General features: G+C 30.0%; 1 protein-coding gene and 1 long non-coding RNA gene across 3 annotated transcripts in view; one reads left to right on the forward strand and one right to left on the reverse strand.

The window, feature by feature from the left end:
• Window positions 1-26,657, forward strand: part of LOC107446570 (protein lifeguard 1) — a 66,222-nt gene that overhangs the window by 37,778 nt on the left and 1,787 nt on the right. For both annotated transcript variants that reach the window (XM_087163951.1, XM_087163952.1), the window contains exons 7-10: window positions 17,132-17,177; window positions 18,147-18,188; window positions 19,257-19,346; window positions 21,273-21,320. In XM_087163951.1, coding sequence (XP_087020077.1) covers window positions 17,132-17,177; window positions 18,147-18,188; window positions 19,257-19,346; window positions 21,273-21,320 — 226 coding nt within the window. The remainder of the gene's footprint in view (window positions 1-17,131; window positions 17,178-18,146; window positions 18,189-19,256; window positions 19,347-21,272; window positions 21,321-26,657) is intronic.
• On the reverse strand, window positions 23,480-26,654 carry LOC107449460 (uncharacterized). The gene is made up of 3 exons (XR_006225811.3): window positions 26,534-26,654; window positions 24,254-24,414; window positions 23,480-23,633 (listed from the first exon to the last, which is right to left on the reverse strand). It is a non-coding gene; the product is annotated as an uncharacterized LOC107449460 (long non-coding RNA).

Genomic DNA, 26,657 nt, shown 5'->3' on the forward strand with positions numbered 1-26,657 from the left:
GCATTTTTTTTATACAATATAATTATAATACGCGAAATTCGAACTTGGATTTTATAAAGTCTTTGAGCATTTTGTTGATTTTTTTATATCTTTAAAAGAGCTAAATAAACCGTTTTAAGATTTAAAATATTAATAAAATCACTTATAATTCACTAAATATAAATGTCCTAAAGCTAAAAATATAAGGAACTAATTCCCAACTGAATGTACAATCTTATTTAGAACTAAATTGCGTTTGTTTTATTTTAAATCATTTTAAGCCTCATGCGATATCTTAAATTAAAATGTTTAACTTGCATTTATGTAGCTCAATAAAATATTTATCTATTTTTTATTTTCATTCAAGAACATTAAAGTTAATTTTTTTAAAAAATTACACTATTGTGTTACTTGATGTGATAAAAAAACCATCACTCCCCCCCCCCGCCAAAAAACAGATATTTACATATAAGTTTTTTTTTTTTTTTTTTATATATAAAAAGGAAATGTCTCTTTTTTAATTAAAAAAAAACAAAACAATATTAGTTTTGTATTTTTTGGTTTTGAATGAACTTTAACATTTAAAAGAATTTAATTTTATGCAAATATATTACTAAGTTCACAGATGAAAGGGAAAAAAAAAGAATGAATTAAAAGAACTAAGACAATAATAAGAAAATTATTTGTTTTTTACTTTCATTCAAGAACATCACAGTTAATTTTTTGAAAAATGCACTTTTGCGTTACGTGATGTGATAAAAACTATCACTTTCCCCCCATTTATGTTTTTAAAAACCTGCTTTTTTATAGGAAGAAAATGTTTTTTTTTTAATTTTTATTTATTATTTTTTCATTATTAGTTTTGATTGAATTTTAGCATTTAAAAAAATTTATTTTATGTAATTATATTACGAAGTTGACTGATGAGAAGGAAAAAAAAAGAAGATAATAACAAAAATAATTATAATAATTCAACTCTATTCAAAATTCAAATATTTTTCTAAGTTGACTTATAAAATGAATTGTCGGAAACACTGCTATTAATGTAAAAAATTATCATAATTGCCATCAACATGTCTAGGTATTTGAGCAAGCTACCCTTTATTCAAACAAGGGTTGTGCACCCCCACTATTTGAAGTACAATAAATCTCTTTTTCTTTTTTTTTTAAAATTCACTTTGCAAATATAACCCTTAACTAAACTTTAAATATATTTATAATAAGATAGTGAGTTTCTCGTATTATTAAGATGAATTTCATTTAAATGTGGTAAGTTGTTAAATGTATATAATGTTCCAATTTAATACTTTCCTAAATTCCGCTTTTCCATCGCAATTATCAATTCCTTATTAATTATAAAATATATAAATTAAAATAAAATGAATGATTATAAATACCCGAATATATTTTCGTAGTGTTTTTGTTCCATATTAAAATTTAAGAAATTTAAGTTAAGCCTAAGATAGGGCTCATTTATAAATCTTCCAGGGAGGCTTGCCTAAATGACACTGCAAATAAATGCTTGGTTTCAGATAGTCTTCTAATTACTTAACGTCACCCCATGTTGATTACAACTATGCTTACGTGACATAATGGATCAAAGATAAATAATCATTAAAAAGTGTGCAACAAAGTCACAATGAAGCTTAGTTTTGATCATAAGTTAGTAAACATCTCTGGTGTTTTCTTTTGTACATGTAAAGGTAAAAAACAGACTACAGTTTAATTTTTTTTACAACGCGTAATAATCCTATAAGAAAAATTCATTTTTCTGGCGACCCTCTCGAACGCACAAATAAAAATTTTGAACGTTTTTTAAGACCAGGGGCTGCAATTTATTCATGCACCCAGTTCTCGAAATTTTAGGACGTTAGCTCAAATATTTTCTAGGTGTCCACAGAGGACTGATCGCAAAGACACGATTTCAAGCAGAACACCGATCAGGGGTCTGTTTAGAAGAAATTTGGGTCCGTTAACGGACCCTTCACGAAATATCTTTTCATAAAAACGGACCCTTCACAAATTTGTTTATCTTCATTATTGTTTTGTTTATCGAATAAACCCTTCCCGGGGAGGGGGGGGGAGAAAGGCAGATGCAAACGTATTAAGTTCTGTCTTCGACAGACGCTTCTTTCTTAATTCATCCGAAATGAATATTCTGCGTTCAGCAGTATAGGCTAAATACCAAATAAATGTATGTTGCATCTCTGATTTAGTAGCAGCAATTGCTGTTTATCTTTTAAAATTAAATTTTTTTATTATAATTTTACAGTGTTGAACATAATCTTGTATCTCTTTACAATTTAAAAACTCCTTGGAAAAGTTTTTTTGCAATAACAGGACCCTATTTGCACAAATTCACAAAAGCAGGACCCTGGTTGAAAGAATGTGACTTAACGTTTATTTAATATCCACAAATTACGAGTCATTTTTTCACAATTTTATAGAAACGGACCTTTCACAAAATGTCTGGACAGACCCCTGCCGATATCAAGCATCACCTGTAGTGAGCGGGTGGGTGACCACTTTGATCCGCCTGCAAAAAGACCGAGTGTGCCAGGTATCGGTCCTCGTTGAACTGTTAATGATGAACTTGGCACAAAGAATATAGAAAAGAAAGGAGCTGTTCGGTTCGATACTTTATACCAGAAAAACAACTTACAGAGTCAGAAACATACTCAAATTTAGCAGAGTGTTATTTAAACTAAGATCCAGTGCATGCGCATGACAAGCAAAGTGACACTCAGGATTTACGTCATCTGTGAACCGGTTGTTGGAGAATGCACGAGTCGCGATGGCTCAGGGGATAGAGCAGTCGCTTTCCAATGAGCTGAACCGGATTCGAATCCCAGCGATAGATGATCGAGACGAATTCCGCATCCGGCTCGCACCGACCACAGTGCTGATGTGAAATATTCTCAGTGGTAGATGGATCATGGGTTAGAATCCTCTTGCCTTCAGGCTAACCGTGGAATGTTCTCGAGATCTTCCTCTCCATGCAACTCAAATGCGGATTAGTTCCATCAATAGCGTAGTCCACGATGGCGAATTTCTCCCAATACTTGATCCAGGCGTTCCCTTGTCTTCTGGTTGTCCAAGAGGTCGTGGGTTCGATCCCCGCCGGCAGAAGACTATGTAGTAAATGGTGACTGATGCACCTTAAATCTGTCCTGTCACAAAGTCCTCCCTGTTCTCCCATAACAAATCACACCTCTGGGTGTACTGAACCAAGAGTTTCCTTGTCTTCTGGATTGGTTCAAAATTACATGGCTACGGAGTTGAACATTAGCAGTCGTAAACCCAAAAATTGGGTCGGCTGTTAAACGACGGTTATAAAATGTAAAATAAACTACTCTACATGCATGGTTGGTGGTTGGGTACGCCGCTCTCCGCCAACCGCCATTTTATTCTTTTTTTCTGTGTCAAAATGTGATGATATAAATATATTCGCAAAGAAATATCTTAATTAATTGTACAGTATTGTTTATCAATATACAGGAAATACAGAACAAACCAACGATAAAAAAGGAAAACTTTTCTTCTTATCCCTAATGCTTTCCCAATTCCACCATTGGTTTGGTAAAGAAGAGAGTGCAAACCTTTTGCAAGAACCTATACCTATATGAAATAAGAATCTGAGTACCAGCCACTATATTTTAATGCGGCTTTAACTCATCCATCTGTGTGAAAGTTTTTAGAAAATTCGGAGCGAAGCTCCGAAAGTAGATATGGGGTAGAGAGTTCAGTTGGCTGGATTTGGGTGTAGACATTCAATGGCAGTGGGAAAACATCAGAGATCAGGGGTCTTTCCCTGTAGAATAGAGTTCAGAAGTAATATTGCCTCTTCGTTTTTGAGTAGCTCCTTCATGATGGAAACGAGTCGTTGGGATGGTGAAGTAGGAGAGGAATCTTGCCTATGTTGATGGAGTTTTTTTCTTGGGGCGGGCCTCGCACCCAGAGAAGTTGGCAGTGTGTGATTTTTTACAACTGCAACATGTGGGGGGAGCTGTCCTTTCCTTTTTACACTCATAGGAGAAGTGGCTTCCGGCACACTTTAGGCATCTCGGCGGTGCCGAGCATGCACTTTGTGCGTGGCCGTAGGCCTGGCATCTGTAGCACTGGGTAGTTCCTCTGCCGCCGCGGAATCTTTCGATGATCACGGGGAACGTCTCGATATGCTCTAGGTGGAAGACAAGATGCTGATTCGTTGAATCTTTGACTGTCACTAGGAAAAGGGGGAGGAGCTTATAGGCCCCGCCTACCCGTTTCTTGAATTGCACGATCTTGTTGATTTCAATGTTAAGTTTCTCTATTTCTAGAGAAATTAAGTTGGTATTAAAATCTTTTGGAAGGCCACGAATAAGAAACTTCCTATTTTTGTGAGTGGAATAGTTTTAACGTTAATATTTAATAGTTTGCAAGAACCTCTGCTGTTGTGGCCCAAAATGGATTCCTTTAAACACTGGGACAGCACCTAACCTGGTGGGGGCTGGTTTACATCATGTCAATGAAAGCTGGACAATTCCATGAAAGTGTCAACTTTCAAGCGAAATTTTTTTTTATGAATTGCATATTTTGATTTTAAAAATATGTTCAGAAATAGCCAAAGTCTGCTTATTCATGTTTCATTTTTGATAATTTTAAGTTTTTTGAATCTAGTAGTATTCTAAAGTAATCACATGGCTGACAAGTGAATTGTTCACATTTGTGCTGAAATTGTTTTCTTGAAAAACACTTATAAAATAAAATAAATGTATCTTTCTTTTGCAATATTTTGATAAAATTATGCATATAGTACAAAATTTAAACATTTAAAACATAGTCTTTAAGTCATTTTGAGTTTAATATATAAAATAAACGTAACTTTTTTTGTGTCATTCCGTCACATGTTTAAGTTTTTTTTTTTTAAACTGCAACTAAATTTCAAAATGAAAATGTGTATATTTTGGAATATAAAGCAGATATGGCATAAGAATCAATGAGAGATTATAAAGTTTTATGCATTTGATTATTAACTTCCAATAATTAATGTGACGGAATGACACATCCTCGGCGATAGAATGACAAAACGAGTCCTTGAAAAGCCAATTCAAAAATTAGAGAATTATTTATTTTTCAATTAACCTAATGGCTAAAACAACTGTTGAAAGACAGATAGAATATTGAAAAGGAACAAGATCCCCATTATACGATGGAAAAGCAGATAAGAAGGCTTCCGCCACAAAAGCTGAACTTAAAAGCTTAGATGTTGTGCAGAGATTGTGTAAACAAAGAAAAAATCTAATTCTACCAACCTCTTCACATACAAATAATTTAAATTCCCCCTACAAATCTTGGTAAAGCCGTGAAAAAAGTTGTACACTCACTTCCAAAATCAACAATAAAGTTAAAAAAATTAATTCAGTCTTAATGTGAGAAGTATATAACATTCAACTCAAAAGAAACTAAATTAAGTGAATGTCGATAAGCTGTTTATTTTGGTTAAGGAATTTAACTGTCAAGATGATGTTAGTTACAAGCCCCCAGGTGGTATGAAGGATTCAGTCATAATACAAACTCTGACAGAGTAACGAAAAGTGCACTGAAAGAGGCTTTTCATTTGTTTAAAGAAGCAGATAATGATGTAAAGTGTGTTTCATTTTTGTTAAGTGTATTTCATTAATACCTCACAACACATGCACCTATAAATACCACGTAAATGTGAGGTTGTTTTAAAAAGCCAAACAAGGCTTTGGATACTTTAAAACGGCACCTAATATGCAAAAGAATTTTATGATTTCATAAAGTCGAAGTTTTGTTTTTGTCCAGTTATTCTATTTAACCCTTTCGCACCGACTGTCACAAATACGTGCCAGTATAAAACCGTATCGATCAGGGCAAAAAGATAAAACTGGTAATCAAAGTAATTCTTTAGCAATTTATTTATGGGCGGAGTTATAATTGTTTGATTTATTTAATTCACCATTACTTTGTTCAAAATAAAACTATTTAGTTATACCTTGAATTAACATTGATTATATGTGTGATTAAACTAACAATAATTAAAGTAAAAGCAAAGTAAGTCTGTCAAATTAGAAACGACTACATTTGAGTTACCGTTTTTTATTTAATTACATCCTGATTCTGATTTTGTACGAATGCTTTTCTGAATCACCCGTCCCCAAGGGGTTAAGAGAGGGACTTCAGCTGGTCACCTGTTACAGCAGAATTGCCAGAGACAAGAGACGTGCACTAGACGTTCATGTGGTTGAGAAGTGAATCATCAAAATTAGAATGTTTTCTAATTTTAACCAAAACCAAGTAGTATATGATTTGAAAGAAGGCCACTGTTTTGAAGAGGAAAACATGACTGAGGAGACTCTTTAATCACTGTCCCATATTTCAGAAAAGGAACATTTATATGTGGCTCAGATTACTTTGACAGACCATTTAGATGTTAAAGTTCTAAAAAGAAGACGGAACAAAAATTTATTTATGCATAAATTTCCTGAGAAAGAAGATAAGATGTGTAATTGGCAAGTTAGATATAAAACCTCTTCAGAGACAAGCTAATTTTCAAATTGTTGAAATTTTTACTAATTCTGTTTATCGGTTACATACACATTAATCCTGTTTATCTGTTACATTCTTTTTATCATTTACATATTAATAAAAAAAATTTTAAATGAAAACTTTCTTCCACTAAACTTTTTGTCATTCTGTCACGGTCATTCCGTCACAGCAAATAGATGCTAATAACTGCTAGCCAACCTGAGGTTAATTTTCCAAATTCAGATTTTACATTACTTACACATTATACTAAAAGTAAAAAACAGTTCAGAAAAATAATAGCTGCAAAATTCACAGAAACTACCAGTTTTAAGCAGCATGCCAAAAGCTTGGTTGCCAAAATGTCATTCCGTCACACAAATAAAAAGTTCGTAAAATTAAAAATAAAAAAGATAGAAAATCCTTTTTTTTTAGTTTATGAATCGCTTTATGCCAATAATAATGATATGCATGAGAAAAAACAATGTTTACTTGAAATTAGATGCATAGAAACTTAAATGAAATGTTATTTTTCAAGTCAAAATGTCATTCCGTCACATATGGAATTGCCCAGCTAGTATATTCTTTGGTCGGACTACCTAAGCTGGGGAGCTTCTGCGGAGGACCAAAATCGTGATAGCGTGTCTTCAGATCCTCTTCAAGGATTTTTCCCTTTGTGCAGTTTTAATGCAACGAGAATAAAATGCTACTATTAATAACTACAAACAGTTCTGGGCTTATACGAAACACACACAATAACTTTTTAATTATTACAGATGTTAGCGAAATCATTCAAATAACCTTATTGATTTAACACTACATTTATGCTTTAAAATTTTTAAATTTATTCAATTTTATTTTAAATTTGTTTATTTTTAAATGAAATGGAAAATGCAGATAGTAGAAATACAAATGTGTCTAATACTTTTCCTTTCATGGTTGTTGTAGTTGTAGTTCATTTACGTCGCACTAGAGCTGCACAACGGGTTATTGGCGACGGTCTGGGAAACATCCCTGTGAGGATGATCCGAAGACATGCCATACCATGTCTTTTCATGGAATTTGGTGTTTAAACGTTTCATAAATCCAATCTAAGAATCAAAGATAATGTGTTATGAAAGTAATTTACAGAAAATAATTGTCAAGAATGAACAAATTATAAATATGAAAATTGTTAACAATTTTTAAATTCAGAATTTATTTTATTTTAGTTTTCTTTACGCTTTTAAGGAAATGGAAGATCTGATAGTAGAAATATAAATCCTTTAAACACTTTATTTTGGGTAAGATTTCAATATTTTTAAGTGTAAATCGTTGATTAACTACGTAGCAGAGAATAGATTTTCAAGTTACTGTTTCCATTTTCTTTCTATGCTCAAAATACCGTCTCCCCCCCCGTTAACCACACCAATGATACAGATTACAGAAAAAAAAAATTTTTCACTGTATCACAATATTTTATAACGTTTTTTTTTTATTGTATATTAGTTTCTAATTATAAGTTTCTTATATTTTGATAAAGATATACACTTTGACAAAGAAAAAGATAACGTACAATAAAAAATGCATATTTGACATAATTGTAATTTTTTTTTTAATTATTTTTTTATTTATTTTAATTATTTATTTTGGAACATCAAAAATTTTTAAGTGAGATTTTTAGATAGTTTAATTATTTCAAAATCTGCTTAAAAATAGGGATTTAAATATTTCTATATTATACTAATTTTATAACTAAATTTATTTTTATTAATTCACTATTTATTTACTTACAAAAAATTACTTTTATAATGTTATATAAAAGCAATACTATAATGAAATGTAAATTAATAAGATTTTTTTTAATACATTTTTACTAAACTAGAGCTATCTCGAAATTATGCTTATCCTTTCGTCTAATCAAAATAAATTAAAATTTATTAATTTGGGTATCGAGCAGCTTTGTATCAAAAGAGTTTTTATAATTGAATTTGAAAATGGATATTTATTTAATTCCAGATTTTTTAGCTCCAATGCTACGCCACTCCTTCATAAATTTATAGTTTTCAGTCCCATGTCAGAATCGCGGCTACAGGACGACTTTGTAGTAGAATGTTGCCGAGTTCTTGCAGAAAGAAATAAAAAATTTTGGTTTTTTTTTTATGCAGAAGTTTTGTCTCTAAAATTATATTTAAAAGAAACCTTGTTCACGCATCAATTAGGAGAGAAATGCTCTTTATTTTTCTATTCTTATTTGAGAAGAATAAAGGGGCAAGAAATGCACCTGATTTTTCGATTCTTATTTGGGAATAATGAAAATTAAAGAATAATGAAGTAAACAATTTTAGTTTTCTTTTCTGCAGAAATTTTCGAAATTTTTATGTCTCTAAAATTATATTTAAAAGATGCCTTTTTCACGCATCAGTCAGGAAAGAAATGTTCCTGATTTTTCTATTCTTATTTGAGAATAATAGACGGGGAAGAAATGCTCCTGATTTTTAGGAATAATGAAAAATAAAGAATAATGAAGTAAAAAAGTTTGATTTTTTTTTCTGCAGAAATTTTAGAAATTTTTTTGTCTCTAGAATTATATTTAAAAAATGCCTTTATCGTGCATCAGTCAGGAAAGAAATGTTCCTAATTTTCCTATTCTTGTTTGAGAATAATGAAAAATAAAGAATAATGAAGTAAAAATTTTAGTTTTCTTTTCTGCAGAAACTTTCGAATTATTTTTTTGTCTCTAAAATAATATTTAAAAGATGCCTTTATCACGCATCAGTCAGGAAAGAAATGTTCCTAATTTTTCTATTCTTATTTGAGAAGAATAGAGGGGGAAGAAATGCTCCTTATTTTTTTATTCTTATTTGAGAATAATGAAAAATAAAAAAATAATGAAGTAGAATACTTTAGTTTTCTTTTTCTACCGAAATTTTCAAAAGATTTTTTTCCTCCAAAATTATATAACAACGTATATTATGTAACAAAACTTTTACTTCCTTATGATTTCTTTCAGGCGCATCGGAGGGAATGCTCGTGATTTTTCTATTCTTATTTAAGAATAAAAAAATTCGACAATGACTGGTTGCAACTAGAATTTCGATTAGAAAATATAAAGCAATATAAGGTTGAAAGCATAGTTCAGTTCTAGAGTCAATGTTCTTTCATTTATATATATTTTTCAAGTAGTACACCATATTTTACATTTTAATGAAATTTGACTGTGAGCGGGGATTTGTTACAAATTCAGATTTGCAGCAAAATAATGCCTACTTTTTTTTTCAGGGCGCGTAGCGTTTTTAAAGAGTGCTTAAAGGTGCTTATTTTTGATTTTCGTTTTTTAATAGCTCTTTAAAGGTGCTTTTTTCATTGGGTGTTTTTTAAAAGTGCTTAATTTTCCCATTTTCAAAATGAGATTTTTCCTTTATTATGTTGAATTTCGCTTTGAATTATGCAAAAAGACACAGTTCACATTGTTCTATTCAACGATTTCATATTAATTCAACCCCAATCTATTTCGGCTTATAATCAGTCCGTAGCGTATGAAAACGCCATTCGTTTTACATGATTCAACATTTCATGATTTTTGACAATTGACAATTTGACAATACCAAAAGGTTCTTTCTTTCTTTTTTTTTTTTTTTTTTTTTGACTTGACGGTTAATACAAGATGAAACTGTCGATTGTCAAAAACTTTCCAACCCTGCCTGCTTAAAAATGTTTTTTGACCGCTTGAAAAGTGCTTAAAAGATGTTTATTTTTTGTTGGATAATTTGGCTACGATCACAGTTTTTTTTTCTTCTTTAATTTGCTTGAAAATCGATCCAAAATTTTCTTAATTCACGCTTTTCAGTTTTCTCTTTTTCACTCACAACTCGCGCCGATTCCTTCGTAAATATATGTAGTGTTTTGATAATTTTTTTTCCTGGCAATTATTACTACGAATTTTTTCGAAATCTCGATGTCTTTCATTGCTCAGTTATTACTAATATTCTCATGAATTTTTGAAATATGCCGATATTATTACGGCACACGAAATTCAAATCGGAGATTCAAGAAAACATTCTTTTGGCACGGCCGTTTTGCGCCGATATTCTCGTTAATCCAATGTGGTGTTTTCATTCGTTCTTTCGACAGTTATTGCTACGAATTTTCAAATTTTATACATCTATTATATATAATTCTCTTACGTGGCTCCCAAATTTTGGCTGTATTTCTTTTCCGCCGGTGGCAACGTTTGCTTTGTTTTGAAAACACCAAAGCAAAACACAAAGCCTTTTAATGATGTGTTTCTGATCTAATATATACAATTCTCTTACGTGGCTCCCAAATTTTGGCTGAAGTAATTTGTACAACTAAATAAGATTCTTTTCACAACAGTTAAATATTTACTTTATTTTCTTCATTCATAGAGAAAACAGTCGGCAAAGAATTCTGTTAGGTTAAGAAACATTTCGCTAAAAAAATAACGAATTCTAAAAGAAATAAAAATAAACAACTTAAAAAATAAAAATGCTGTTGCCAGCCATAGAATTTTTTGAAAGGTAACTTAGCAACATAAATCAAAATGACATAGAAGCGCAACTAGATCAAAATTATGATACCTGAGCGCTTGACGTAACATATCCTTCAATTCTAAAAGTGTTGTATCGCCAAATGCCCAAATTAACAATTGTGTTCTTAAAGAAATTCTATATAAAGTTTTAAATAAACAACCTACTTCTACAACTGCTTCTTGAAGAACTTGGCTCATTGATTAAAAATATTGTTTTAATTTTACAGTTCTAACTTTACTTCTACTTTCATTATTGCTATGACCCTCTTTCATTACATTTTACAACTTCATGCTAAATTTGAGGACTTTAAGTTGTTTTGTGGTTGAATACTGACGTTTAGAAATGTGTACATAAAAAAAATATATTTAGAGGTTAAGAGTTGCCTCAGAAAAATTTGAATTGTTGACACTGAACTTAACAATGGAAACAATCGTTTTTGTGAAAAATTGAATTGTATTGTTGACATCAAAATTAAAAATATTGTGTTTCAACTTAACAATACTACCTTAATTTATACTTTAAAATTGCCTCGGAGAAATTTGAATTGTTAGCAATGACTTAAACAAAAAGTTTTATTTTAACTGACAAATACTATATTATAATTTAAACTTTTTCTATGACTATACTCATTTTCTTACTCTTTTCTTTGTTTTTTATACATTGTATTTTTTTGTGATAAAATAAAAAAACTTATAGTTGTTCTGCTTCTGAACATTGATAAAAACACAAAATGATGGGCTTCATCAACAATCAAAAATATATGCATTTATTTTACAAATTCCATATTATTAAGGTGGCACCCTTCAGAGAAATAAAAATACAAAATTATCTTCATCAAAGCCGATGCTTTACATCCGGCTTTCAGTGGCAGACTACTATTTCATATTGTTTTACAACACATGGCTTTAGCCCTCTGGTGGGAAAGACTTTAAAACAAAACTTACAACAGTTACTTTTCTCAACAACTGAAATTTAGAATTGTGTGATTAAGAAAAATATGTGAACTGTTTGCAATTTCAAATTAATATTGAAATGTACAGGTTTATAATTTTCTACAGTGAAAAGTTTTCAGAACTTCAGTACTCAAAAAAGTATACAAAAACTAGACGTTAAGAACGTATCCAATGAGCGAGTAAAGCGAGCATTGGATTGCGAAGCAATCCGAAATGAACTGTGAAACCAGTTCCGGGGGTTGGTGAGCGCCAGCGAGCAGGGGGCGAAGCCTCCTAGTATATATATATATATACAACTTAATAATACGCGAAACAATTATTTACTTTTAATGTGACGATTTCATCGTTTTTTCGACTTTTTGTGCTACTGAATTCCAAAAGTGAATTTATTATTTCCCACCTTCCATAATTATTTCTACACGTAAAATGTAAATTGCAGATTTAAGTAATCACTTTTTGACGCATTCACTCTTTATGCTGATACTACCGCAAATCTATATAGTGTTTCGATTGTATTTTGCGGCAGTTATTGATATTGATTTTCACGTGGTTTTTAAATATCCCAATATATTTCTGACAATATGGGAAATTCGAATCCTGCATCTGAGTATTTAATTTTTAAAGAAATGGTTTTATGGTTTTTTTTTTTTGGGGGGGGGGATATTTCTACAGTTTTTAGAATCCCATATTTTTAATATAATATTATTTATTACAACAACCGAATCTCGAAACGAAACATGCATTTTGTACCCCCTTTTTGAAGAGTCCGATTTGTGTGATTCTGCCGCTGATCTTTTTTTCGGTAGTTACTTCTACGCAGTGCGGGGGGCGCGCGAGTTTTAAGGGCACATAATCCAGAAATAATTCACTATGATAGGGATGCACAATTTGAGGTAATTTGTTTTGAATGAATTTTAACTTTTAAAAGAATTTGATTTTATGAAAATGATTACTAAGTTGACTGATAAAAAGGAAAAGAATTAAGCTTTTAAAAGAATTTTATTATTTAAAAGAATTTAATTTCATGAGAATATTTTACTAAGTTGACTGATAAAAAAGAATCGCGTCGGAAACACTGATATTAACGTTTAAATTATCATAATTGCCGTCAAAATGTCTAGGTACTTGGGCATGCGGCCCTTTATTCAAGAAAGGGTTGGGCACCCCTACGAAATGAATTACAATAAAAATATTTCTTCCTTTTATGAGGTATTTTTTTAATTCTCTTTTCAAATAATAACTCTTAACAAAACTTCGAATATATTATTGGAATAAGGTGAATAATTTTCTCATATTATTAAGATGAATTTCATTTAAATGTGGTAAGTTGTTCAGAGTATATACTATGCTCCAATTTAGTACTTTTTTAAATTCCACCTTTCCATCGCAATTATTAATTGCTTATTAATTAATATTATAATAATTTAACTTAAAATATATAAATTAAAATAAAATGAATGATTATAAATATCCGAGTATCTTCGTAGTGTTTTTGTTTCATATTAAAATTTAAAAAAAATTTAAGCATTAAGGGCGCATTTTTACATATCTTGCACATTTCCACATCTGCTACGGATTTCACGATTTTAAATTATTTTTTATTAATGTGATGATGATTTACGAAATGCGAAAAAGGAAATAATTCGTGTGTTCTCCTCCTACAAAATGTGAGAATATCGCTCATGATATTAGAACTTTAAAAAAAATTCTATATTCATTTAAAAAAAAAAATTTATACAATTTTATTTTATCCAAATAGGTTTTTTTTCCTCCACTAACACAGCATTTCTGTTACTTTAGAAACATGTAAATTTGTTATTATTAAAAGTATCTTGCGGAAAGATATTTGTGCTACAGAGGTTTGTAACAGAAAGCCCAACAAAAATTCTGCCACGGGAGTTTTCAGTCGGACGAGATAACTGGTCTTCCAAAATATTCGCTGTCTCTATTGTTGCATTACGGTTAATTGCGTACTGTTAATTAATATTTCTAGTGAATACGGTTAATTGCAATTGATTATTATGTTTTAAAGTGAAATAAACAAGATTTAAAATTTGTTTAAATTTCATTGCTGCGCAGGAAGTCTAAGCGCTGACAGTGGGACCCGTCATTGCCGCGATGAAAGTGCTACATAAATTTAGATAATTTAAAACAAATGTATTTTTTATAGTTAAAAATTGAATCTTTTAAAATGAAACTTTTAAAAAAAAGGTATACAAATAAAGCTTTTTTGAATAAAACAAAACTTTATCTAAAAAGATAGTTTATAATATTTTCAATTGAATATAAATGAGCATATATTTTATGGAACTGCTTCTTTTTAAAATTCGCTTTAAAAACTTAAAAATAGAACGAAAAATCCAGAAGCTAAGGCGAACAGCACAAAAGATGCGACTCTGCTTTTAATAACTTGTTTTATCTACTCTACACTGTTCGAAATTTCTTGGAAAAATGGTTAAATAAAATTTTTTTAAATTGATTTATGGAGGCTGAGCTCTCGCCCCCCAAAGAGATTTCTCAGGTTTGAATCCCAGCGACGGCTGGTCAACACGAATTCCGCGCCTGGTTCGCACGAACCACAATGCTGTCGTAAAATATCATCAGTGATAGACGGATCATGGGTTAGAGTAGCCTTGCCGTCAGAAAAATCGTGGGGAGTATTCGTGGTTTTCCTTTCCATATAACGCAGGGTCAATTCCATCAAAAAGTGGTTCACGGAGGCACAAATTTCTCCTATTACTTGATACAGGAGTTCCCTTGTCTTCTGGATTGTGTTCAAAATTACAAAGCTACGAAGTTGAACATTGGTGGTAGTAAATTAAAAGTTTGGGTCGGCTGTTCAACGACGGTTATAAAAAAAATTTTTAGTTGTTATTTTTCCATATTCAACGAAACATTTTACTAACCATAAAAAAGTAGGTATTCAAACTGTTATGTGTTAACTTGACTGTTTTAGTGTTAGTTAGTGTTGAGCCGCACTATTTCCTGCATTTCTTTAGCACATGATGAGCGTCCTGCACACCCAATCGGTGACCCTGGACTATTAGAATATTAAACTCTCAATCACGCACAAAAGGCGACTCCACAGAGTTGTTTAACTCAAAAATGACTTGTATTTTCCATCGCTCTTGATAGAGTGCACCTCCAGAAAAACTATTCATTCGACAAAAGTGAGCCACAACCTGACTCGAATCTCTTTATAACTAAATATTACAAGTAGAATTTTCGAAGTTAATATAACAGCATATTTACTTTAGAATTTTTAAGGTTGTTTCCACATTAATATTACTGCAATTTACAAACTGCATTCATTTTGTAGTTATTCGACCTCGAAAGTTCCGTAGCGAAATCGGCCAAAACACCAGTCTTCCAACCGAATTTTTATTTTTATGTTTATTTTTAGCTGGGATATTTAATATATTAGTTAGATCGCGAGAATAAAATTGAACTAAAAATATGAGAAACAATAAATGAGTTATCCTTTGAGAGTTATCACTTATTTTGTTATTGTTTTCTACTCAAAATCAATATCGATGTTGAAAAAATTCGAAAAACGATAATCTGTAAAGTAATAACTTCGCATGGCAATTGAACATTTTAATGACTTAGAGAAATGCTAGAAACGTTTTGTATTTTCAAGATATCCAAATCGGACTTTTCTCATAAGTTGTGAAATACACGATTCAAAACAAAATTATATTTTAAAAAAATTATTTTTTTAGGCGCATGCTCAGTATGAAAATATTACTTATTGTCGATGAAATGAACGCGACCCACGTGAATGCATGCAGGGTGCTCCTGTATTGCATTCACATTTTTTCGATTTCAAATTAAACTTAATTCGATTTTAAATTAAACCTTCCTCTTTTCCTTTGGCCCTGGCACTGCCCCTTGAATATCTTCTTAGTGCCTCTGTTTTCGTCCATTCTCTCAAGGTGTCCAGCCATTGAATTATCTTTGCTTTTACATAATTGATAATATCTTTTTGATGTTATACTTCTTATGCGACTTCCAACATGGTTGCGTTAAACGTTTAACGCTACATTTTTATTGGCCGGGAAATCACGTGGTAGGATCCAGTTTTCCCTCATTCATTTCCATATTGTTTTGGTTCTCACATGCATAAAAATAATAAAAGTATTGTTTTTCTAAAAATATTTTTTTAGTTTGATTTGATACACATATAATTTAATAGGATAATATTTTTTATTTTCAAATTTAGTGGATAACAATTGTAAAAAATGAGTGAAAACAATCCCACGGACAATGCGACGGATTTAAGGTTATGTCAAGGTACGTCTCTTGCGAATATCACTTGATTGTTAGGGTTTCTCTTTTGAAATTACATTATGACGAATTCACATACATTATTAATACAAATACATTTTCCATACATACATTTTCCAGTTTTCCCTCATTCATTTCCATATTGTTTTGGTTCTCACATGCATAAAAATAATAAAAGTATTGTTTTTCTAAAAATATTTTTTTAGTTTGATTTGATACACATATAATTTAATAGGATAATATTTTTTATTTTCAAATTTAGTGGATAACAATTGTAAAAAATGAGTGAAAACAATCCCACGGACAATGCGACGGATTTAAGGTTATGTCAAGGTACGTCTCTTGCGAATATCACTTGATTGTTAGGGTTTCTCTTTTGAAATTACATTATGACGAATTCACATACATTATTATTAATACAAATACATTTTCCATGGCGAGACGATGAGGCAACCACAAGCACTTCCACTGGTTCAAGAGGCCACGAGGGGAAAATGCACAATATTACCGTTATTACAGAGCACGGAAGCGAGCGGAGCAGGAAAAAGAGTCGTTGAATAGAACTATTGATCCTTCTACGACTGCTAATTCTTCTACAATTAACGTCGCAGGTTACGAAGTTTAACTTCTTCCGCGCGGGGGACTCCACGTACTATTTTTTTTCTTCTTTAAATAGTCTTCTCCACAGATCACCCTCTTTGACAGGTTCAAAAATAGTGGATTTTGTTATACATATTCATTTAACTTTATACTTAGAATTTTATTGGATGTACTTTTAAAGGTTAATAATTTGTTTATTTTTTTCAACTCAAACCATGTGATAATTTTTAAAAACATTGCCTTATTTTTTAGCCTTTATGATACTGAAGCAGTTCTGATTGCTGTTGGAATCTGCACTGTAAGTATAGTAAACATTTTTTCTTGTTTTGCATCATTTGCATACCTGCCAACTTTTAATCCTTTCGTGGATGATTTTCCCCAGTGGTATTAAAATGGAATTTAAATTACTATTTTAAGCAGAAACATACGTTGTATTTTGAAAAAGATTAAGGTAAATACAACTACAATATTACATATTAATATATATGCTTAATTTTTTTAAAAAATTAATGCATTTGGCTCTCTATAATTTTTTTATTCATTTATTTTTTATGACTAGAATTTCTGAATGTCGATAATGAGTAATGAGAATGTCATATTGCCCACCTTTCTAAATTCTTCTAATACTTGCAATGCTTTTAGGACCTAGGCATCATTGGAAATCTAAGAATTTATTAAAATACTAGAAATTTATTAAAAAGTTTGAAATGTTATAAAATGTGCATCATGTGAGTAAATAGTAAAAACTTGTCAATTAAGGATGAAATATAAAAAGCTCGAATCATATTATTACTTACTAATTTCACTTAACTATACTAATAATTAGAGCTTTATCTAAATACTAAAAATTATTTCTTAAAATAATAATAGGTTTAAATTAATTTATGAGATGAGTTATAAAAATAATAAAATGTTCTAAAAGTAGTCTTTCAAAAAAAGTTATTTTACAACTAGCCACGAAATTTAGGAGTACTTGTTTAAAATTATAATGTAATTTATTTAACTAATTTATTCTAACATTTCAACAAAATACTTAGGTAAAATCTAGTTTATAAAAAAAATATTTTTTATATCTTATTATTAAATTAAATATATTCTATATATATATATATATATATATATATATATATATATATATATATATATATATATATATATATATATATATATATATATATTAGATTAATATTGACGTGATTAAAAGTAGTTTTTGTTATTCTGATGTTATAAATAAATATATATAATTAATAATTTTCTGTTATTGCAGGTAATATGTTTGGCTTTAACTCTCTTTGCATTCCAAACGAAGGTAAGTACCATTTAATAAAATTTTAGTTTATGACGAAATATTTTGTTTTAAATTTCTAGCCTTTCAGTAAAATATTTTCTATTATTATATAATTTATTTTTTAATGATATTCTAATATTATTGGCACCGAAAAAGAAGTATATTTTGTGAATTTTTCATGTGAAACATTAAAACGAGTTTTTTGTTGTAAAAGTACGAGTTTTTTATTGTGAAAAATTTAGTATCAGCAATTTAATAATGAATTGCGATTTTAAGAAAATATCACATCATGTTATAAATCTATACACCGAACCTCTATTACATTATGACCACCCTCCATCTATAACAATGGGCTCGCCCAGGAACAATGTTTTCACGGGGCACATTAGGACCCATAATCCTCATAGAACAATCCCTGACGTCTGTAAGCTACTTGAACATAGTTGCAGACCAGGTTCACCCATTCATGGCGTTTTTCCTGATGGGGATGGTGTTTACCAACAGGATAATGCACCATGTCATAAGGGTCGAATCGTCGAGGAACATTCCAGTGACTTTCAAGTCATGTCTTAGCCCCCAAATTCACGTGACCTTAATCCAATAGAGCATTTGCGGTCCTACTTGGAAAACCAAATTCGTGCTGCCACGCTACCCCCTCGCAATGTGAGGGAATTGCAGGACCAGTTGGCGAGCGCTTGGTACCAGATACCTCAGACTACATATCAGCACCTTGTGGAATCAACGCCACGGTGGGTGCTAGCAGTTTTGAGGGCTAAAGGTGGTCCTACATGTTATTAGCAGGGTGGTCATGATGTAATGGCTCTTCGGTGTAGATTATTCATCTTATATTTAAAATGTAATTAGAATGAAATAAAATAAACTATCTTTTCTTTGATATACCTTTTTTTGTTTCTGGCAAAATTATAAACCACTAAAATCTGTGGTGCTTTCATTTGAATTGAAATAATCAATATAATATTTTACCAAGATAGAAAAGATATAAGTTAAATTGAATCGACCAAACTGAATTCTTTATTTTTATTAAATTGACTAAATTTTAAGCAATATATTTTCTAAACATTTCTATAGTTTGACTTTACCACGTGTTCTGGTTTGATCTTGGTTAGTGCCGTTATATTCTTGCTGTTTGGTATAGTAGCTATGATCTTTCCGGGAAAGGTAAGTTTTTCTTCTTTTGCGAAAATAAAATTTTTAAAATGAATCAATCATGAATTATATGAAATATTCATTTTTGGTTTTAATTTAATATAAATCATGTCTACACAAACTGATGTGCAGGATATAATTTTAAATGTATGTAATTGATAAGAAAAATTCACTTTGTTTCGATTTTTATTCTAATTATTCAAACTGTTCAGGCAAGCAGATTGCAAGACTAGAATGCGTGAAACTTTTGAGTCTATTTTCATGTACAAGGTCTAAATCTTAACCCCTGTACATATCATTAAATTTCTTGATATAGAAATGATCTTTGACTGCACTGTAAACAACAACTCGCAACGGAATGTTGACAGAGATGCCAAATGCTCCGGACACGACAAAATAATTTAAAGAAACGGTAAATAACTACAAACTAAATTTTGCAAATATTTGACTATTTTTGCTTGCTTTTTAAAAGGTATAGTATAAAATAACTACTATAAAGTGGTGGACTATATATACCTACGAATTATTTTTAGAAATAGTGGTGGATAAAAAATCTACTAAATTGAATTTATTAAACCAAGAATCACAATTGATAAACTACCACTTTAAAACATTTATTTGCTGTCTGGAGGAAGTTGGCATCTCTGTGAAGACGTCTGAGACAAGTCAATTAAAGAAACAAAACATGACGTCTTCGTTTGTCAAGGGGTAAACGGTTCTAGGGTCTAACCTTAAATATTCTAAATAGTTAGTCAAAGCAGTGAAAAAGCCTGCACATTTTAAGTGCAAAAAACCGTTATCAATATATATATTATACATGTTTCACATTTAACATAATTTCTTGAATTAACATCTATAATTAAATTACCCACTAATGCAGAATAACATACCTTTAGAGTAAATTATATAAGAAAGAACTTACCTCTTACAAGCATTGCGATATTGGATTTTAAAAACAAAAAAAATATATTAATGCGATATTGAATTTTTAATTAGCGTAAATACGAATAACTTTGCATAATTTTTAGATCGCGTAAATACGAATCGCAATGCGTTGTTTTTAAAGCATGAGTAAATGCAAAAATCTATGTTTGGATGTAACGCGTGAACACGAGTTGCGATATTGGATTTTTGAATCACGTGAATAAGAATTGTGATATGCGATTTTTAAATCCCTTGAATACGAACGATCCGCAACGCATAGCTTTTAAATCAGGCACGGAGATTTCCGTATCCTGATCTGTGGCAGAATAATCGCCAAGTCTTGGTAACATCCGGGCAGTCGCCTACGAGAAACTAAGAAAACATCACAGAAAGGGGCAAACTCGAAAGGTATAACTCGTAGCCACCCCTGGGAAAACATCTACACATTTTTTTTAAAAAAATTAGCAAGTTTAAAATCTATTTGGCGATTGTAGTTGGTGCAACAGATCGGAAATATCCCCAATCAGGCAAATATGAAAATCCATGTTTGATATTAAAATCGCGTGAATAAGAGCCACGATATGCGATATCAGTAGATTCCAAACATTCAAAATGGCTAAAAACCGCCAAACCAAAAGAATAAAACTGGCGGAAGAATCACGCAAGACATAATTAGCGGAAGAATGTATGTAAACATCTTGTTACGGGATTTAGCAAAAGCTTCAAAATTTTGTCAGATTATAATTTTTTGGTACGTGGAGGTCCACGAACCAACGGTCTTGAGATATGCAGAATCCCACGATATTCGCTGCTCCGCTTCTAGTTTTTAGACCAGGAGGAATGATACGAAAAACCCGGAATTCCGGGATACCCCAGGAATACAATCACTCCTGTATTGAAATATGGAATAAATTTCATTTTTTAAAAACTATTTTAAGGAATTTGTGATTGTAAAAAAAAAAAAAAAAAAATTCTGTTAATGTCAATAACATTGAGATATAATTTTTTTTCCAGATTATGCAGCTGGTGTATGCATCATTTGGAGCTATTATTTTTTCCTTTGTACGTAAAGAAAAAATCACCTTCATTTGTACTTTTATTTTACATTCCTAAATACACTATTTGTGAAATACTATATTAAAAAGAAATCTATCTTTAGAGTAATTTCCCTACAAGTTATGTGCAACGTATATTTAATTTTTTAGCAATTGAAAAAGTCAATTTTATTTTAAGTAATGATTCAGTAACTGATATACTATTGTTAGTTTTTTTTTGGTTGTACATAACTATCATCAATAAGACTAGCGAAATAACTTTGCTGCATAGTTATTGCCACACACTAAAGAAATGTCACTGAAGATTATGGCTTTTAATAATTAGGAGATAGACCTAGAGACACTGTGCACTCAAAATTAATGCAAAACATATTTAAAAATCTGCTGTCATCCAAGAAAGGTTTTGCGAAATAGTTTTTTTTTTTTTTTTTAAATTTATTAACTCTAAAATTACAGAAATGAAATTTTTTAAAGTCTAAAAGACCTTTCGTTTTTATATATATATATGTAACATACCCTCCAATAACTGCGGAAATTCCGAATTTTTCGAAAATATTTTTTCTAGTGGTAGCAAAAGTAATAAATTACTTGACAGAATTTTGTTCCCCACAACATGAAGATAATTTAAATACATTTATAAAAGGTCAGAGTAACTTATTCTGGGTTGCCACTCAAATCTGGAGAAAAAAAATTTCCCGTACATGAACATGTTATACGCAATATATTAAGAGGAAACAATTACTGGCTCTTGTGTGAGCTATATTGGGCTAACTATATTTATCAGTTTCAATTGCTGGAAAAACAGCTGAACATACTTAAATAATACTATGGTAAATGAAATATGGTTAAATATTCCATAGATTACGCTTTGACCCATACAGCACATTGACTTCGTTATGACATCCTAAAGTTGTCATCTTTAGGATTCTGTGATTTCCAGAGGAAGTCCTATATTTACCGCTAAATGTCCTACGGATGTCATCTGCGTGTTAGAATGTCCCACCTACAGATATCTTAATGATGTCATAACTAGGACAGTTTCAGGATACCTTTAGAACGCTTTAGGATGGCATTAGGACATAATAAGACCTGTTTAGTAAGGATTGAGGTAACTTGTGGGATGCATGTTGGAAATGGTATGATAGTAATAGGAGGGTGTCTTATTTTGGAAATGAATTTCATCTTTGAAATTTTTATTAATTTTAGCAACTTAAATAAGGTTTTTCTTTTAAATTTACTGAATTAGAGGTCAGAAAAATGTTTTTTAAATGAAAAAAAAGGTGATAGTTTTTAATTTGTATACCACTCTATTTTTCCAGAAAAATGGGCTATTCCTCTACTATTTTTTTTAGGAAAATTAGCAAAGGAAAAGAGAGTAAAACAGTTAATAAACAAACGTATCTAAAGAAAAGAATAATGTATCATTTTAATACAAAAATATGCAAGATAATTGGATTTCACATTTCTATTGCTTGAAATAAAAACTTGGCCATTATTAAAAAGTCTAATTGAATGTACCCTTTGAACACCAAGGAAGGTTACAAGTCTCCTAATTAGCGTTAGTTTTCTGTAAAGAATATTTCTTATTAAATTAAATTATGAGACTTATTGAATCTTTTATGTACATTGTAATTTATGATTGCTTCATTATTGCTCATATTGTTTAATGTAGTAGATATATTAAATATCTTATAATAAAATAATGAATAATTTTCATTTTAATGTTGCTCTAATACTGAGAACTTCGCATTAATATTTAAATTTCTCGCATGATCAATTGAAACTGGTTAATTGGCAAAATAATTCTCATTACATTCTTCTGCAAAATTTACTAAAAAACATTTTATATTATAAATAGTTTAAATGAAGTTGTGACTATTTTATCAAAAACTCAAAATAGATGTTTATGGATCACATACTTTATTGTTTAGTTATTGTGTCAATGATGCAATTTAAAAAAACAAATAAAATTAGAAAATTATCTGTTTTTATATACAAACTAAAACAGCTGTTGCCATGTTTTGCTGAAGAATTGTTAGCTGAAGGCATACTTAAATCAGTATCTTGAAAATATTAAAAATAACTTGTTTTAAGGATTTATCTATTTTTTGCGGCATAAATTTAGTGTATGCAAATAAATATGAGAATAGAAAAAAATAAACAATATTAGAATCACATAAGTGAAACTTTTATTTACACTATTATTTCCTTAATTTTTTTACAGAATAAACTCTTCTTTCTTTAGCATGGCGCAACCAGCCTCTAATAATGCTTCCAACTTCATTTACTTTAGTGTATGTGAAAACACTGCAAACAGCTTCTAAAACATAACAAAAAGAAAATATAAACAAACCAGTAGGTATTTTCATGAATAAACATAAAATTATTTCAGAACCTACTTAAAAGGTATCTCAAACTAAATTAGTAGAAGCCCAGATTTCTGTTACTCTCAGGGAAAATATTATGGGGTAACCTTGTTAAGCTGCTTTTTCAATTGCCCATCATACGTAACTTAATACTAGTTCACAAAAAATAAAATGATTTGATACATGTTTGATTCATTGTTATAAGAATAATCTAGTAACAACAAATGTAATAATGGTAAAGCTATTAGTACAAACACATGTAACAATGATCAGAATATTTTAAAGTGCAAGTCAAAAAAAGTGTTGGATAACTGAAGTATCGTATGATTACCATTCCACTATGACTGAAAAAGAAGATGGTGATACTAATAACAATATTATTTCAAACAACACACTCATAAATTATTCCAATGTTTGAAATTTATAAACTCATTGAAAATTCATGGAATACTAAATTTATAGTACATTAAAAAGTTTGGCAACTTTAGCAACACAAATTTTAACTATATACTGTCAAACTACAAATGGTATAATATATATATATATATATATATAAACAGAGATTAAATATTACCAATAATTGCACCTGACACTCTGTAACCAAAAAATATTTTTTTTTCATTATTGCCCATCCAGCTTTAGAGTTCAACAACATCATCAGGCATGATGTGACGAATAGCTCGTCTTGTTACGTTCTTTAAAATCAGTTCCATCAAGACTTTGCAATCTAGCAGACTATGAGAAAGAAAAAAAATTATACAAATAACAATATTTTAAAAAAAGCAAATTGACATGTAAATGATATAATTAATAAAAATTTATTTTAAGGAAAACAAAATTTCATTCTGAAAATAGTTTATCGTAAATCTGTCCTTGTAAAAGAACGAGCTTTTGAAGAATCAAGAAAAGACAATACTAAAATTTAGCATACAATTTTTTTTTTGTAAAAATACAAATATGTAAATACTAATTAAATGTTTCAACCACAATTATCAGTTAAAAATGTTAACAAAAATTTAATTATTGAGAAAATATGCAGATCAACTACAAGTAAGTTTTATATGCCTTTTAAAGCACTAAATATTTTATCTTAAGAGATCATTGAATATTTTTTAACCCCGTCAAAAATACATATTATGAAACACAAGATACCTACCTAAAATATATCTATAAAAGTAAACTAAGAATTAAAATGTAAACACATATATTTAAACCAGCTTCACAATGCAAGAGGTGAATAATGACAAATATATTTACAAGAACTTTTTAAAAGAAAATAAACTCCTTACAGATTCAATAACTTTTTTCAATACTTTTATTAACTTTTCAATATTTTTTTAAAAAAAAGTATTTCTTGAAATACTAAGTAGTGAGCATGAAACTAAGCATTAAGCAGAAGAAATTCTAATAACTGCTTTTGAAACAATGACATTAAAATGAGAAAATGTAGACACTATTCTGTATAAAATTAGTTACACATATAGACATTTTGATCGCGTCCATATGATTCTTTTTTAAATAATAAACTAAACTAATATTAATATAAATATAATTAAAGAACTATTTTTAAAAAGATATGAATTACTGAGATAGTGAAAATAATGTAATTATCTTCAGCAGTTAAAATTGATAGCCTGATTAAATTTAATATAATAGTTAGATAACTTTGCAACTTTTTATTAATTTTAAGACAGATTGATTATGAACAATCATATAAAGAGAAAAATTGAATTAATTGCAGCAAATGCTGCAATTTACTCAGACTAGGACGGGAAAAAAAACCTGCAGCCCTTTTGCCTGGTTATTTACTTGGCTAAGTATCTCTAATTTTCAAAATCCCTATGGACCGCATTTTTTACACAAGGGAACACTGCAAGCTCTATACGCATATACTTCCAGGTTACTGTTTCGGGTGTATTTTAAAGCCATTTAGCTCACAACGCGATCATTGTGTTTTGAAAACTTGCAAGAGAACATTGTGATTCTTGCAAACGTGGTATTTGATTACTTATTACTTGTGTTTTCAATGCTAAAGGTGCTAACACTAACGTAAGATGATGCACAGCTTGCAACAAGAACAAACAATAATAAACAAATTGAAAGAGGCCAAATCAGGATTGCCAAAAAAGGGAGTTATTCAAAATCTAGCAACCATGTCACCTTTTTCGCAATACATCTCTAAAGAAATAAAACAAATTTTCACTTCTTACTCACCAGAATTACTTATCGTTACTATCTTATGAAATACAACAGATTTGAGCTTAAAAATTATATAATTTATTTCCTTTGTTAAAAACAAAATTATCAGTTTGAAAATATAGCCTAGCAGAATAAGCAGTAGCAAGTATTGAGTTGGAGATTGTTATTGTTTACATTTATATTGAAAACACCATTCATAGACAATTTATAGACAAAACTTTGTAAAAAATGGTAAAATAACAATATACTAAATAATGAAGATGAATAGCAACATTGAAATAATTTAAATGTCATTTCATTTGTAATTAGAAGAAATGAATTATTTAGGGTTACCAAAAAAACATGCCAAATAACAAGTTGAACTTAAAGGAAGAAAACAAAAATAATAGAAAGAATCAGAACAGATAAAAATTTGCCTCACGAAATAATAAAAGTAAAACTTCCTCAATAATTATGAAAAAATTAAATAAACCACGCATTTAAACATTTAGTAATATATGTAAACATTGCAAACATGCATGTAAACATTGCAATTGAGATATTAAAGATAATGACGGGGTTCAAGTACACTTATAAATCAAATATATAAATAGATTATAAAAAAAAGAAAGATAAACAAAAAAGAAACTAATAAGATATTTGAGCTTATAAATACCTTATTGTTTAGATTTCACTAGCAGAATTGCTCTTGTCACTGGATAAAAGATGTAACATTAACGGCAAAGTTGAAGTTAACACGCATGCGCTGAACGATGATCCTACAAGACTCCTAAAACAGT

The sequence above is a fragment of the Parasteatoda tepidariorum genome, chromosome 5 (genome assembly GCF_982258835.1).
Source record: "Parasteatoda tepidariorum strain Cologne lab strain chromosome 5, Ptep-v5.0, whole genome shotgun sequence".
Lineage (NCBI taxonomy): Eukaryota > Metazoa > Arthropoda > Arachnida > Araneae > Theridiidae > Parasteatoda > Parasteatoda tepidariorum.